The sequence below is a fragment of the Staurois parvus genome, unplaced genomic scaffold (assembly GCF_062004578.1).
Source record: "Staurois parvus isolate SC_StPar_1 unplaced genomic scaffold, SC_StPar_1.0 ptg000207l, whole genome shotgun sequence".
Taxonomy (NCBI): domain Eukaryota; kingdom Metazoa; phylum Chordata; class Amphibia; order Anura; family Ranidae; genus Staurois; species Staurois parvus.
This window is the reverse complement of record NW_028318003.1, coordinates 7,828,579-7,845,974: the sequence shown is the minus strand read 5'-3', so window position 1 is coordinate 7,845,974 and position 17,396 is coordinate 7,828,579. Positions and strand designations below refer to the sequence as shown.

At 41.5% G+C, this 17,396-nt stretch overlaps 1 protein-coding gene across 1 annotated transcript in view; it reads left to right on the top strand.

Annotated features, from left to right (window-relative positions):
* Positions 1–17,396, top strand: part of BACE1 (beta-secretase 1) — an 87,563-nt gene that overhangs the window by 53,180 nt on the left and 16,987 nt on the right. The window contains exons 3-6 of the mRNA XM_089678612.1: positions 3,597–3,813; positions 6,354–6,491; positions 11,999–12,133; positions 16,519–16,620. Of these exons, the coding sequence (XP_089534738.1) occupies positions 3,597–3,813; positions 6,354–6,491; positions 11,999–12,133; positions 16,519–16,620 (592 nt within the window). The remainder of the gene's footprint in view (positions 1–3,596; positions 3,814–6,353; positions 6,492–11,998; positions 12,134–16,518; positions 16,621–17,396) is intronic.

The following is a 17,396-nucleotide window of genomic DNA, read 5'->3' as shown; positions in this document are numbered from 1 at the left end:
GCATTTCAATCGGGTTGCGGTCAGGACTCTGACTGGGCCACTCCAGAAGGCGTATTCTGTGCTGCTGCAGCCATTGTTTTGTTGAATTACTTGTATGCTTTGGGTCATTGTCCTGTTGCATCACCCATCCTCTGCAGAGCTTCAGTTGGCGGACAGATGGTCGTACGTTTTCCTGCAAAATGTCTTGATAAACTCTGGAATTCATTTTCCCATCAATGACAACAATTCGTCCAGGCCCTGAGGCAGCAAAGCAGCCCCAAACCATGATGCTCCCTCCACCGTGTTTTACAGTGGGGATGAGGTTTTGATGTTGGTGTGCTGTGCCTTTTTTTCTTCACACATAGTGTTGTGTGTTCTTCCCAAACAACTCAATCTTGGTTTCATCTGTCCACAGTATATTTTGCCAGTAGTGCTGTGAAACATCCAGGTGCTCTTTTGCAAACTTCAAACGTGCTGCAATATTCTTTTGGACAGCAATGGCTTCCTCCGTGGTGTCCTCCCATGTACTCCATTCTTGTTTAGTGTTTTCCTTATTGTAGATGTGTCAACAAAAATGTTAGCATGTGCCAGAGATTTCTGTAGGTCTTTAGCTGACACTCTGGGATTCTTCTTTACCTCATGCAGCATTCTGCACTGTGCTCTTGCAGTCATTTTTACAGGACGACCACGCCTAGGGAGAGTAGCAACAGTGCTAAACTTTCTCCATTTGTAGACAGTCTGTCTTACCGTGGACACATGAACATCAAGGCTTTTGGAGATACTTTTGTAACCCTTTCCAGCTTCTTGCAAGTCAACAATTCTTGATCATAGGTCTTCTGAGAGCTCTTTTCTGTGAGGCATGGTTCACATCAGACAGTGCTTCTTGAAACCAGTAAACCCAAAACAGGTGTGTGTTTTTTAAGGGCAGGACAGCTGTCAGCAACACATCCAATATCATCACACTATTTTTAGTCAAGGTTGGCTCACTCCTGGCTCCAATTAGCTCTGGGAGAAGTCATTAAGCTAGGGCCTCACATACTTTTTCCTCTCTGCACTGTGAATGTTTACATGTTATGTGCAATTAAACCATGGCAACATCTAATGTTTGTGTAGTATTATGTTCAGCAGACTGTGTTCTTCTATTGTTGTGACTTAGATGACGTTCAGAGCACATTTTATGCCCAATTCATGCAAAACTCCACGTAATCCCAAGGGGTTCACATACTTTTTCTTGCAACTGTAGATATAACCACTGAAGTAACTAGCTTCAGGTGATACACAGAAGTGAAACAAATCCTCATGTATAAGTTGTAGCTGTTTATCTGTAACCATCTCTTACCTGTAACCATCTCTTACCTGTAACCGTTCAAAGTTGTGATGGACTGCCTGGCACCGCAACTGAGTGCCTCCGCCAGAGAGATCTTTCCTCACGGCTGGAACAAAGGAACAAGGTATTGTCCCTGAGAATTGCACCCAAGAACTAGACGACACTAACCTAGGTGCAAAAAGGAACCCCTTTATTGAAAATTCACACAGAAATCATACCACATAAAATCAGATAGGATTACATGATCCTAAACAATTCAAACTTTAAACAGTAATATCATCAGTATATCTAACAGTATATCTAATGAACAACTAGCAGCTAACAATAACCTAATTAAACAGTGATCTAATTAACAGTACGCAAATCAACAGCTAGGCATCTAGACCAGTCAGGGAGCCCACCCCAGTCAGTCCAGCAACCACAGCCCTGGTTACACGAAGTACACATGCTGTCTTTCAGGTGTTTGGCTTTCACTTGTGTAATCTGACCACTAGAAAAGTCATCATAAGGCAAAACGCATACAATGTTCCAGCAGTCTGAAAAAGTGGAATCCATTTATCTTCACAGATTTATTGAGGGAGATTGTTGATAAATATTTCTGTCCCAAGTGGAGAAGCTTCTCCAACCCAATCTGCATGAGGGCCACCTTATTTTTTTACTCTGGCCATTAACCTGTACAAGACTAATATTACACCTTTCCATCCACTCCAGAAGGGAAGCTTTGTCTTTATTCAGAGAATTAATCCAAGCTTAGCTCTCAGCATTCATCACGTTGTTGTCCATCATTAGAGAATGATCTGTGCTCTCCATGGGATCAGACGCTGAAGTGAACACTTTTCCATGCTCTGACTGGGAAAAGCAGACAAAATTCCCCTTCTTTTCTACTAGGCTAGCCCCAGTCCTCTCGGAAAGCCCCAGTCCCAGTTGAGTCTGTCACAAAAGTAAACAGTTTACACAGCATTTCAGATCATCAGAAGGCAGGGGGCAAGGATATGATCATACTGCATAACAGAGTAATCTGAGACCTAAGTGGAGGGACATATCATAACCCCCTCTACACAGTCTCATAGGGAAACATGCACAGCTGAGGCTGTCAATCGCAAGCTGTGTACTGAAGCTCCCTCCCTGTCCCCCTGGATCCCTTGAAGTCAGCATAACCTGTCAGAAGTGACTCATGCAGAAGTACACAGCAGACAAAAATCACACTAAGTGTTTTGGACTGAGACAAATGCACAGTATAGAAGGATATAAAAAATAAATAAATGTCGCGCTCCTAATTAGTGTTAATAATGTGTATCAATTTACACTCTATTTTAAATACTGCCAATTGAAACATAATAAATGTGAAAAACAACATGTGCCACCTGAATAAATTACTCAAAGCCAAATTAATAAAAACTAAATAGTCTCTGGTGACAAAATAAATAATGACAGTCCCAAAAAAACGTTTGTGATCCAAAAATATAAAGCGAGTTAATAAACAATAAAAGTCTCTAGTGATGAGAAAAATAGTGACAATCCCAATATTGACAAAAAGTGATCCAAAAATGATAATTGTGATTTCCAGTGACTCCTTAATGTGATTAGGCTATACGCTCACCTCCTTTTAAGCCTATTAAAGGCTTATTCCGCTTTTTGTTCATAAATGGAACTCTGTATAATATGTTGCACCATATAATGGGTGGTGGGTATCCCTTAAGTGCTTCCCAATGCTCCTCTCTTCATATGCCAATTTCCCTGCAGGGATCTCTCACTCCTTCTGCTGCTGTTTGTATCCTCCTTCGATGTTCCTCAGTAACATATTATAAGAAAGAAATAGGGACATAGTGCCTTATCCTTTAGGACTGAAGTTTTATTATGTGCCCAAATATTGCACTCACATTTCATATAATATAAAACCGCTTTGTTAAAATGACAATCTTTAGCTGTGTGCGCCGCACACAGTGTATACTCGCGGTCCACGGTTGTAGAGTGATGTCATAGCCCCTCCCCTACGTGTTACGCCACAGGTCACGTGGCTTCATTAGGGGGTTGTGATTGCTTTAAGGATATGCTTTGTTAATTTTAGAGGTTTTCAATCACTCTAAAGCCAAGTATGCAGCCCCTGTGTGGCCATGTTGCGGTGTGGAATATTTAAAGTCACTGGAGGAGCCTGACAGTACATTGTATATATGTCTGCATAAAGCCTCTACATTCCAGAGCTATACTGAACTTTTCAGAATCCTGTATCTTTGTTATCTTCTCCTTTATACTGATTCTCCACTCTTCTTCTGTCATTGTGTTTCTATAGGTCCAGAACATACAGAGATGTCAGAAGAGGAGTGTATGTTCCATACACTCAGGGAAAATGGGAAGGGGAATTGGGAACGGACTTGGTTACAATTCCACATGGGCCCAATGTTACTGTTGTAGCAAATATTGCAGCCATCACTGACTCTGACAAATTTTTTATCAATGGTTCCAACTGGGAAGGAATTCTTGGACTTGCATATGCTGAAATTGCAAGGGTGAGTAAATGTACTGTATACTGCTGTCACAACGGGAACCTGGAGTGATTGTAAAATGTGGGCACTTAATATATTGAAAGTTTGAAGAAATGTTTTGTTTTTTTCACAACACTAATTAAGCAGTTTTACTTTTTTCTTATCATCTCAATAGCAGCATAAACCCATTTAAAGTGCACCTGCACTTTGAAGACCCCCCCCCCTTCAAGTGTTAGAAGTCCCCTTTAAACTATTAACATTTTGTGTGCATGTTCTTTTCAGTCCCTGACGTGCCGACACATTGAGAGAAGCCTGCAAAAAAATAGGCACCCTACTCAAAGCCAATTCTTGCAGGAACCACATCCCCACCCCAAGGTTTGGTTTCATGCATGGGGAGTTATTTGAAACCTACCTTCCACCCGTGGGGAGGAAAAAACAGGTTGGGACCTTTCCCTCACAAAAGGTTCCTGGTAAAAGTAGTAAAAAGATACTTTGGACCTACAGATTCGGTTTTAGTCCGCTGCTTGTAAAAAATATTATCATTCTTAAATTAACTAAAGAAAAAAATCAGGGCCATATGATCTTCTATGGCACACCACTGGCTTTTATTGTTCCCAAAATTCCTCGCCAGTATAAAAACAGGAAGCACAGGATTCCCAATCCTAAAGTATAACTGAAGGCAAAACCTTTTTTTTAGTTTTGGATAGAGTGGAGAGGAATTAGGACCCCTGTCGGTTTTCATTGCTGTCTGTGCCCCCTGTTAAAGCGGAGTTCCACATAAATAAATAAATAAAAGTCAGCAGCTACAAAAACTGTAGCTGCTGATTTTTAAAATACAGCCACTTACCTTTCCCTTGGTCCAGCGGTGTCTTCACCACCGCTGGTTTCACCGGCCGTCTTTGCTCCCTGGCGCCGGCATCTTCAGTGTGGGCACCCGGCTGTGATAGCTTGCGGGGTGCCCGCTGCGCATGCGCGAGAAGCGCTGCACTTTGTGAATGGCCCTGTAGTCTTCTGGGACCTGTCATGTGTTCCAGAAGACTATGGCAAGGGAGGGGGGAGGACAACGTCCGCTTCTGATCGCCTAGGAGATCGCAGCGGAAGTGGGAGTGGGTACCTGTCAAATTTGGGGAGCGGGGGACACAGGCTTAAAGTGGAACTTCCCCTTTTGGGTGGAGCTCCACTGTAAAGACATTCACCCTCTTAGTTTGTCCTGTTTAACATTATCATTGAAAGTAAAAGAAAATCCCAAATTTTGGGTTGTCCCCAGAAAAGTAATAGAGGAGAAATCTTCCAGTGGGAACATTTGTTCTGGTCTCTTGGGGGTCTCCAAGGAATTCCCTTAATTTGCAGGGATTTCCCCTCACTTCCTGTTTTGGCTATGGGACAGGAAGTGAATGGAAATCTCCTCAATGGGAGAAAGACAACAACAAAAAAATCTAATGGGTTATAACCCACCCTTACTCTCTGCAAAATGAAAAAAAAAGTTTTGCCTATAGTTCTGCTCTAATATCCAGCCTCTTGGAGTCTGAAGGGATCCTTGGTTAGGGAGTACTTTCCTACGTTTAAAGAAATCTGGGGATTGGACCTGCAGTTGCATAGTGATGTAGCACTGACTCCCTAGGGAGCTGCCAAGTGTTTGAGTCCTCCAGCCTGCTCTGTGCCTGGACCCAGCAATCCATGACACACCAGTAATGAAGCAGATTTATTAGAGCTAGAACAAGCGCTGAGGTGGAATTATTATTACAGGTACTTATACAGCGCTGACAATTGACGGGCACTTTTACATATATATTGTACATTGACACTATTGCCCAAGTATCAAAAATTGGACATTAATACATACAGCCCAGTAAATACTGTGCATTTCTCACTTTTTTGCCTGCAACTCCCACAGTACACAGAACATGGAAATACAATTATTTTAGTAAATATAAACTGCTAAATACCTTTTCTTGTCAGCAGTATATAGCAGTCTTGTGACTTCTATCAGTGTCCAGCTGAGCACTGGTTAAAGCTTGTAGAAGGAGTTTTCATTCTGCTCTGACTGTCCTATCAGGCTGCAGAACCCCTGACCCTCTGTCTGGACAGTGCTGATTGGTCCTGTGTTGATCACATGCACCCTCCCAAAGAAAAAAAAAAACTTATCTAGCCATACACACTAGACTGAGCATGTGCAGTGTGACTCCCACAGCTCTGTACTTCAGTAGATGGATCAGTAGATGGATTGGGGACAGAAGAAGAAGGGGAGGATCAGAGAAGACATGATGAAACAGCTTTTTTACACAATGTGGAGGATAAACCCCTTAGTTTCCACAGTGAGCACTGTATAACAGGCATGTTTTACTGCATATACAGACTGATTTTACTGTTGTGGGTTTAGTAACACTTTAAGAAACAATAGTGGTTACCATTAATGCTGACATGTCTGAACTCAATGGACTGCTTTAGTTTTTCTCCAAAATATGGGCAATGCTTACTATTAGCAGAATGTGTTCCTTCCCTTGCTTTATTATGTATTCCTGGTTGTCTTATACTAGCAAGCTCTTTTCTTCCTGATTTTGTAGCCGGATGACACTCTGGAACCTTTCTTTGACTCTCTTGTAAAGCAAACACGGGTACCCAACATCTTTTCTCTGCAGCTTTGTGGGACAGCATACCCTATAAAGGACAGCAATGTTTCTGCTTCTGTGGGCGGAAGTATGGTGAGTAACTAGAAATCTATAAAGGCTTTTCCAGTTTATACTTTGAATTTCTTGTATGCAGCTGTGGTGAGCAAAGTAAAGGTATGGCTCACTAGGTGCAGCTATTCAGATTGAGAGAAAAAGGAGGGGAGGGGGGGAGATAGGCGCTAAAGAAGCAAATATTGCCAAAGACCATACTTGAATGTAACCATAAATTAAACAAATAAGTCCATGATATGTCCATAACCTAAACTTTATGTAGGCACCAGTGGCAGCCTCCAGAGTGAAGCTGAAGCTCTGATTGCTGTATGTAAAGAAAACAGAGGGGCGCCAGACTAAGTGCAGTATGGGACAATTCTATTTATTAAAATGTAGCAAATTGGAAGCTCACTATTGAGCAGCTAGAATACACATTTAAAAACATCTCAGGAGGTTCCCCAGGGTGATCCGGCTGATGTTCCGTGGCCTGCTGTAGTCCAAGTCCAGGAGTGAAGCAGTGACGAGGGGCTGAACACTGCTGGAACCAGCGTGGAACGCAAGATGGGTTTGCACCGGAAGAGATGACACCAAGGATACGTCACTCCGTAAAGTGGGTGGTAACACGTTTCGAAGCTCCCGCTTCTTCGTCAGACCTCCAATGAAGAAGCGGAAGAAATGGAATTGTACCATACTGCACTTAGTCTGGGCCCCTCTGTGTTTTCTTTACATGCAGCTATTCAGATTCCAGCTGTCATGCCGATATGTAACAACTAAGATAAAAGATAAGCAGGAACTTGTTTTGTAAGATAGAAAAATTGTAGTGATCAAGTGTGCGTTTTTGGAGAGGACTTTTTTTTTCTTTTTACATAGTGCAAAACAAGTATGGCATTCACTGCCATGCAGGTACTGTAATAGTAGGTTGGGGTGCCATTTAAAGGAGAAGTATAGCCAAAGCTTTTTTGGCTGTACTCCCCCTATGGATCACAGGACTATAGTTCAGTCTGCACTCCTGTGACTTGCACCAAACCCACAGGATATAATATAAGTCTAAGGCTAAGCGCAGCAAACCCACAGGAAAGCTGCAGGTACACTGCACCCGCAGTGTGGGGAAACTGCAGCACATCGTTGTGAAAGCAGCCTTCTGCTATTATGCCCAATGTATTGCTTCACACTGACCTGAAGATCTCTTCTTTTCTGCTGCTGGCACCACTCTGGAGACTGCTAGCCAGGATAAGAGGTGGAGTGCAGCTGGTATCACTCCGCATGGGACAGGAGCCGGCACTACAGAAGAGGCATCAGCACATGTAGCTCTTGCTCCCTACTACAGCTCCAACTTTACAAGCAGACTCTGTTTGATTCTCTGGGATGGTGTGTCAGCAAGCCCAGACCACGATCTACAAGTCACCTGGCTGCGATCTACTGGTAGATTGCGATCTATGGGTTGCTGAGTATGTATAGAATGATGGGTGCCAGTCATGTTAGTTTTTGTAGCTTTATTGCACTAGTATATGAAGAACAAGGAAAGCGGAGGGAGCACTGAACACCTTAATGATTCTACATAGTTTCTGGTCTTCTACACATCTTTCTAACATTCTGGGTCTACCACTGATAAGGCTATGCTGGCCAAACACCTCAGCTTCAGATTGGCTTCTTGACAAACAAGGTTCTAGTGGTATCTCAGCCTCAGTATTCAAGGCAGGACAGCACAGAAACATTTCTGTGTTCATTTTCCACATCAGTCACTCACGTTGCAGGAGACAACTGCAATTTGTTTCTTGCAGGCCTAAGTAGAACATCCATGGCAGCCATCCCATCTTCAAGGGGTCTTCACAGAACTGGAGATCCTTGCAGCACTCCACTCCCTAGGCCCAAAAGACCTAAGGCAAAGACAGTTGTTACAGCAAGAGCCCAGAAGGGAAGACATTGTGCCAGGAAGTGCCTCAGGTATTTAATAACTCACGCAGCATGCATTAGGAGGCCCCCAAGACTGCTGATTGACTACGACATCAAATATCCATCATAGAGATTTTTACATCTAGCACATCTTGCTAGCTCAACACAGCAAGTGACTGAGATGAATCACTCCATATCTAAAGAACACCAACAGACACAACAGACAAGCTGACTAAAGCTGTCTCCTACAGAATCACAAATATAAAAGAGAATTTGTAAAAATACTACGTTCCTACAGCTTCTAAACTATTACAGAAACTAAGTCCGCAACCTACAGCAAAAAATATGTGTGAATTGATGTATGGCAATGAACTATGCTCCCATGGGCCACTGATATAATAAATCAATGTTCTGTTTAAGAACAGCCATACTTCAGGAATAAATAAACCTTTTTGATGATTTAGGCTAGAAGTTGTGTTGTAGTATAAAAAATAAGCAGTGCACTGCATAATGATAAGTGGTTTCTAATGGATTTGTATCTGCTGATATGCAGTTTTGAGATATCTGATATCTTTAGATGGAGTTTGAGCTTTAAATACTTTGGATTTAAATTATTGTTTACTGAGCAACATAGTGGGTTTGGGGTTCTGTAAGGTAATACTGTATATGGAAGATTAGGCCAATATTTGAGGGCCCCAGATTTAATATTTTGCCTATTTCTTTTATGTCACTATATTTGAATAAATATATATAAGTGTAGCCTGCGCAGAGGACTAATTAATTAGATTGGCTGCTGCTAGCAAAACCACAAATGTGTAATGGTGAACAATTGTATGAGTACAAACAGAAATGTTGCTGCACTGCCTCTACTGAAAAAATAAATATACCACCCTACTACATATAGGGGCCCCACAGATGTGCGTATACTGCAATGCACTATGGGAAATATATCCCTCCTACCCAGTGACTAAATCGCAAATAAGGAAACCAATATATACTGTATGCTGTGTGCGCTCAAACAATTGTGCTATAAAATGAATAATAACAAATGCACTTATATAAAATTCATCATTGTTGGGCAAGGTTGGTCTAGTTCCCAGAAATGCACCTCACACTTTGCACACACTACTCTGCATAGAAAACAAAGCCCTTCTTCTCTGAATAAAACACATGAACACTCAGCAGTCTGCTACACATTCCCTCTGTACTATCACAACCCTCTACAGCAGGCAAATATAAGCTGCCAGGAGGCTCTCACCTCCTCTTCAATAGGTCCCCATGTCCTAAAGTTGTATTAAACCCTCAGTGTTTTGATGGCTTTACACATTGAGCACAAAAAAAATAACCTTTCCTCAATAAACTATTTCTTTAAATTCTTACCCAGCACTTGCAGTTTACAACATTCAATGCTGATGGCTCCGGCTCTCTCCATGCTGCTTCCCTGAACTTCTGGTCTTAACACAATGGTGCTTACCTCCAAAGGGGCTGTGGAGAATATACCCAGGTCTCCCTTACTAGTACAGAGACTGCCATTCACAAGCACAGTTCTATGCACACTGACAATACAGGCTCAGTCTAGGGGATGTCTTTTTACTATTTATTGCTAAAGAACGTGAACAGGAGAGGGGGGTTAGGGTCACAGGATACTCCAAAACGAAAGTAGCAATCAATGGAAGAACACACATCTTAGTACAAAATCCATACAAGAGCAAAATACACTAGAGTCTCAAATCCTAAAAACCCAGGAGCTGTCTGCTACCCAGCATCCATAGGTAGATTCTCAGTGAGGGAGATAAAAGATCCTCCTCCAGACCAGGACTTCAAGACAGCACCCTCTAGCTGTCTGCCACCCAGCATCCACAGGTAGATTCTCAGTGAGGGAGATAAAAGATTCTTCTCCAGATCAGGACTTCAAGACAGCACCCTACAGCAAAAGTCCATTAGCAATCTCCTCCACGCCTTCAGCCCAGCTCCTGCTGAGGCCCAAATTACAGTTCCCTGTCTCAGTAGCTCTCTTCTAGGGGCAGCAGCCTCAGGATAACTGGAACCCTCCCTGAAGAGGAAGCAGTTTGGAATACAAATAGCAGTGGCTGGTTTCTATTTTCCCTCCTAGATTGTAAACTCGAAAGAGCAGGGCCCTCAATCCCCTCATGTTTTGCATTGTATTGGTATTGTTCTGTCACATGTTCTGTCCCCCTTTGTAATGTACAGCGCTGAGCGAACTATTGGCGCTTTATAAATACTGTATAATAATAATAATAATTAGCAGTGGCTGCTACTTGTAACCCAACATTGACTGATCTCACATTACTATGGAACACTCTAGGAGGAGCTGTCAGTGCTGGTGTTGAAATAGAGGCTGTGCTTGGAATCTAGTAATGTAGTAGCATAGGACTGGGAAATGTAATGTACAGCACAACTTATAAGTCAGGAGTATGTGAAGCACAGCTTGCAAAAGTGCAGTTGTCAGAAGTATGGAAAGCACAGTTTTCAAAAGTGCAGTGGTCAGGAGTATGTGAAGTGGTCAGGAGTATGTAAAGTCAGGGGCGTCCCTAGGCAGGTGCGGGGGGTGCGCGCCGCACCTGGTGACACCTTTTGCACGGGGTGACACCGGACCCGCTCTAAGGAAAGGTAAGTTTTAATGCAAGCTGACAATCCCTGCAGGATGGATCGGATCTGCGGATTGAGCATAATGGATCGGAGTCTGATCCATTATCCTCCCCAATCCGCAGATCCAATCCATCCTGTGGAGATCGTCGGCTTGCAACCTATACGGGGTTAACTGATCTCTGCATGACCTCCACAAAAAGGTAAGTTTTTTATTGCAAGTTGACGGTTGGCTTGCTTTAAAACTTACCTTTTTATGGAGCTCATGCAGAGATCAGTTAACCCCATATAGGTTGCAAGCTGAAGATCCCCGCAGGATGGATTGGATCTGTGGATTGGGGAGGATAATGGATCGGACTCTGATCCATTATGCTCAATCCGCAGATCCGATCCATCCTGCAGGGATTGTCGGAGGGGGGTGTCACCAAGTGTTCCGGCACCGGGTCACACCAACCCTAGGGATGCCTCTGTGTAAAGTACACTTTTCAGAAGAGCAGTGGTCAAGAGTATATAAAGGTCAGTTTTCAGAAGTGCAGTGGTCAGGAGGTCACCGCCGCTGTGAGCAGAGAACGGTAACTGTCAGTCACCGCTGTCTGCCCTGCCACCACACTACCTCCAGATGTGGTATTAATTGTTGTTATTGGTAATTTTATTGTTATTGTGATTTTTGTGTTGTCTTGTTATATATACTTGTACCTTTAGTAATTTCCCTTAGGGATTAATAAAATATTCTGTATCTGTATCATTGATTATACATTAGCAACAGTTTTGTATTTGTGGGTTTTTTTTACTTGTATATTAAGCTGGAATTTTAAACTGTCTCCACAGTTCCATCCAAGAATTTTTGCTTCCTGCATGAAAACCTGTATGACATGTTGTTCTTTAGTATGAATAAAAATGTTTAAAATAGAATGAAAATGTAGACATTGCTGATAAAAAAAATATTTTAATTAAAATTAAATGAAAAGGCTAGCACTTTTCTTTTGTTGTGAACAGACAGTAAAGCCAAACTTTATACTAATCATTAATCTTTATACTGCATTCTTTAGGTGATTGGAGGAATTGATCCATCCTTATATGTGGGCAATATCTGGTATACACCAATCAGAAAAGAGTGGTACTATGAGGTCATCATTGTAAAAATTGAAATTAATGGACAGGATTTGATGATGGATTGTAAAGAGGTGAGTGTCCTTGAAATGCTCATAAGAAGTAGATTAGCATTTTCAGCAGCAAATTAATTTGAAAATGTGCATTTTTGTAGCTGTAAATTAGCTAATATTGCTATTAGAGCTGAAGTTTAGGTATGCATATTTTCACATAGTTACATTGATCCAGCTTGGACCAATGTAAATATATATGTGTTATTCCAGGAAGATACAAATCACTGTAGTAGACACTACTACTATGGTGGACCAATGTCACTGCCTCACCTCTCCACCTCATCCAATCAGAGAAAGCTTTGCATTCATTTAAAAAATTCAAAGCATTCTCTGAATGGCATCCGTACTGAGTGACCGACCTCCTGTGTCCAGAAAGGCAGCTGCTCGGTGCAAGACCCAGAAGCAACTTGAGATCACTGGAGAAGCGGTGTCTACTTTAGTGATTTCTATCAGTCAGGTAGGGTATGTACATAGTTACATTGGTCCAAACTGGATCAATGTAACTATTGTAACAGTGCGAGGCCCTGTCACTGGGTGAACATAGGTGGAAATGGTAAGGAAAAGGGCCCAGAGTTTGTACATGTGCTGAGTGCAGGATTATGGAACATAAAATGTGAGTGGAGAAAACTGCTTTTGCAGCTTTCTCTGGATTGTAGTATTTCCGGATAGGGCTCCATAGTTTGGAGAGTTAAAAGCGCCTTGGGAGGGAAGAAATCTCCAACCCAGTGGCCGGGTTTTGTAAGCAATCAGCAGGGTATGACATAGTTCATCTGGCTGAGAAAAGACAAAAATCCATCCAGTGCAACCATAAAAAAAAATAAATAACAAAGTTATAATCCTATACCCATAGTTGGTCCAGGGGAAGACAAAAAAACCAGCAAAGCTTGATCCAATTTGCTCCTACGGGGGAAAAAATGTCTTCCTGATCCCCCAAGAGGCAATCCGATATTCCCTGGATCAGCTTTTTCTATATATTCTTTTTATATTCTGTGTATCCAGGAAACAATGCAGGCCTTTTTTAAAGCAATCTACTGAGCTGAACAGAACCAACTCTTGAAGGAGTCTATTCCACATTTTCACAGCTCTCACTGTGAAGAAACCTTTCTCTATTTGGAGACTAAATCTCTTTTCCTCCAGACATAAAGAGTGCCCCCTTGTTCTCTGTGATGACCTCAGGGTGAATAGCTCTACACCGAGTTCACTATATGAACTACTGATGTATCTATACATGTTGATCATATCCCCCCTTAATCTCCTCCTTTCAAGAGAGAATACATTAAATTCCTTTAATCTTCCCTCATAGCTGAGCTCCTCCATGCCTATTATCAGTTTGGTTGCCCTTCTCTGTACTTTCTCCAGTTCCCCAATGTTCTTTTTGTGAATTGGTGCCCAAAACTGAACTGCATATTCCAGATGAGGTCTTACTAATGATTTGTACCGGGGTAATATGATCTCTCTCTTTGGAGTCTATACCTCTTTTAATTCAAGAGAGGATTTTACTCGCTTTAGAAACTGCAGCTTGGCATTGCATGCCATTATTAAGCTTGTGTTCTACCAGAACCCCCAGATCCTTCTCCACCATTGATTCCCCCAGTTGTACTCCCCCTAGTATGTATGATGCATGCATATTCTTAGCCCCCAAGTGCATAACCTTACATTTATCAACATTAAACCTCATTTGCCTCATAGTTGCCCAATTAAACAGTGCATTGAGGTCGGCTTTGTAAGTTGGAGACATCCTGTAAGGACATTATTCCACTGCACAGCTTGGTGCAAAGACTGAAATGGGATTTTTATTCCCAAACCCTATGTCGTTTATAAATATATTAAAATGTAAGGGTCCCAACACTGAACCTTGGGTTAACCACTGCCAACCCTAGACCATTCAGAGCATGAATCATTAACCACTACTCTCTAAACACTGTGTTTTAGCCCATTTTCTATCCATTTACATACTGATTTGCAAAATCCAAGTATACCACGTCCACAGCCACCTCATCATAAAAAGAAATTTTTTCTATCTTTCATGAATCCATGCTGTCTGTTACTTATATATTTTTTTCCAGCAAGAACTAATCTATGTGGTCTTTTATTAAACTCTCCAGTATCTTCCCAACTATAGACGTTAAACTAACAGGTCTGTAATTACTTGGTAAAGATTTTGATCCCTTTTTAAATATTGGCACCACATTGGCCTTACGCCAATCCAGTGGTAGTATGCCAGTCATTAAAGAGTCCCTAAAAATTAGAAACAATGGCTTTGAAATAACAGAGCTCAATTCTTGAAGGACCCATGGGTGTATGCCATCCAGTCCAGGTGCTTTATTCACCTTTATTCTGTCTTAATATTTCTGGATCATATCATTTGTGAGCCAATGTGGATGATCTGGGGCTGTATCAATACCATGCCCATTGTGGACAAGAGCTGCCTATGCTCCTTTGTATACACAGAGTTGAAGAAGGTATTTATTAAATTTGCTTTCTCTTTGTCTCCAGTCTCCTACTCCAGATTATTTTGTAAAGGGCCTACTTGCTCGGACCGGACCTTTTTACTATTATATATTTGAAGAATTGTTTTGGGTTTGTCCTGCTATCTTTTGAAATCTGTCATTCATCTTCAGTTTTTGTCTTCGATTTCCTTGGGTGTGTACTCAGGTGCGCACAGTCCTTATAATGATGGTCTGTTGAGAGTTAAAGGTGGAGTGGAGGAGAGTTGGAGCAGTGGCTGCCATTGAGATAGACACTGTGTGCATTAAGGAGCTCAAGGCTGTGGGCATTAAAAAGCTCAGGCTGTGTGCATTAAGGAGCTCAAGGCTGTGTGCATCCAGGAAGCTCAAGGCTGTGTGCATTAAGGAGCTCAAGGCTGTGTTTGTTAAAGAAGCCCAAGGCTGTGTGCATGGAATAGCCAGTGGTCTGGTAGACTAAACAAGCAGAGGTATTGCTAACCAGAGACAGCCAAAGTACCACTTGGAGAAGAACCCCTGTGTGGTAAGGCTTATGTTGGATTTTTGTTTTTCTGCCTTTTTTTAATAAACACATGCTACCAGGCCCTAAATATATTTCCTGACTGACGTGAACTTACTTGAAAACTAATTTACCACTGAGCTAATGATCCTTCATGTCGCACTGTGAATAAAATATCCATACCCGGAATTTCTCTTTAAAGTAGACTTGAATTCAAAAAGTAAAAAGGAAACATCTAGGAAATGTTAATTGTACCTCAACAGTACCCTAAAAAAGATACCTGTTGTCTGAAATGCCTCCTGAAAAATAACAGCCACTCCTGTGCCTTCAGCCTCTTAGTCGCCTATCTTCAGTTAGAGATCTAAGGCAATGCTGCCTCTGATTGCTAGTCTCAGAAGATTTGTAGCGAGATTTGGTGACATCACTACTGTGCTGCTCACTATTTTCCTTGCTGGAGTCTCTGAGATGAGGAAGCAAAGCCCTGCCTCTACCTCTACCCCCTGCACACAGAGAAACAGTGCAGAACAAAGCAGGGTAAGTCGGTAATGGGAAAATATCAGCTGCAGGAGACCACAGGCAATACCGGTGACAAGGCCTTTGCCTGCATTTTTAGGCACAGCTTCCAGAGTTTAGTTCTTCCTTAGAGTGGAAGGCAAGTTAAAACCTAACTAAGCTTAATTCTACTCCTACCCCCATTCTAAACCTATTCTATCTTCCCCGTAAAAGGAAAGATACCTATACTGACTTATTCTGAAGACACTGCAGTCCAGTCACATGATCTCTTCAGCATCGGATTCAGTGTAGAGGAGAGATCGCTGAGCCTGGACAATGACATCACCCATAGGCTTACTATGGGGCATCCATTGTCACATGTCCCTCCCCTACAAGTTGCCACTGGGACCCGATCATGTGACCAGACCAGAGCTACCTTAGAATAGGTAAGTACAGACATCTTTCCTTTTTCAGGGTAGATAGAATAGGTTTAGAAGGAGGGTAGGAATAGATGTAAGCTTAGTTAGGATTTGACTTCCACTTTAACCCTTTTATATAAAACAGACATTAGAAACATTTGCTAAATTATTGTAGATTTTTCAGCACAACACAACAATCTGTTCACATCTATGCGTTTTAGGTGCAGTGTGCTTAAAAAATAAAGTCCTGCTTTCTGCATCTTTCACGCGCTTTCATCAAAATGCATGTTATATACAATAGAGTTCAAAGGTAACGTACCTAAAACACATGTAACATGCAACACAACTAAAACACACTTCATAGTTGTGAACTTTGCCTTAGCCTTGGAAATCCATTGAAATTGCTAAAGTTCTGCAGTTCCTTGTGTCACCCATGAAAGAGATATTCACATTAAAGTTCAAAGTGGAAACCTTTCTGTATATTGTTTTAATATTGTAACATTCTCTTTTATTTCTTTTCTTGGTTCCCAGTACAACTATGATAAAAGCATTGTGGACAGTGGTACAACCAATCTTCGTCTGCCAAAACGTGTTTTTGATGAAGCTGTAAAAGCCATTAAGGCCGCTTCTTCGGTGAGTGTAAATGATTGATAAATTTTACTAGAACTATAAATGACACTAAATACATTGCCAGAAGCAATGCAGGGAATATTTGCAGCCAAGCATCCACATACAGCCACTTTATGAGGATCAACAATGCAATCCAAGCTAACGTGGCCTACCTTTTGACTTCGTAGGGTCTTTAGCTGTGTATATTTGTCACAAAAAATATATACTTTCCTCCAGATAACCCCTTTTTTTATAAAACATGATATTAGGATGTTGGAATAAGAGTCTCTTATGAGCTAAGTACAGGAGTGAAAGTAAAAACTACATATAATACATTGAACGCAGCAAATATAAAAGCAAACTTTATGTCCAAAATACAAAAGTGTGCAGGAATCAAGATAACAAAAACAATTTAAGAATTGCAGTGTGTTTTCTTGCACCAGGTAGCATGGTACAGAAGTACCATGTGATCCTGTTGCAGTGTATTTCCAAAAGTAGTACATGCACTACTTTTGGTGCGTTGCAGTGTGATTTGAGCCCATTTACAATAACAGGGCTCATACTGCACCACTGATCTGCATGTGAATCACACAGACATGCACAGCTTATTCCTGTGCGATTTCTGTGTGAACCAGCCCATTCAAAATTCATTGTCTGATGATTTACTTAAGTTTGTCCAGTACCTGTATAAATTATATAAAAAACAGGAATTTGCTTTTCACATGATTAGGTACTTCTGAATATTTACAAAATATATTGTGTGAAGATTCTTAACTCCTTTAGTGAATCTTTTACAATTG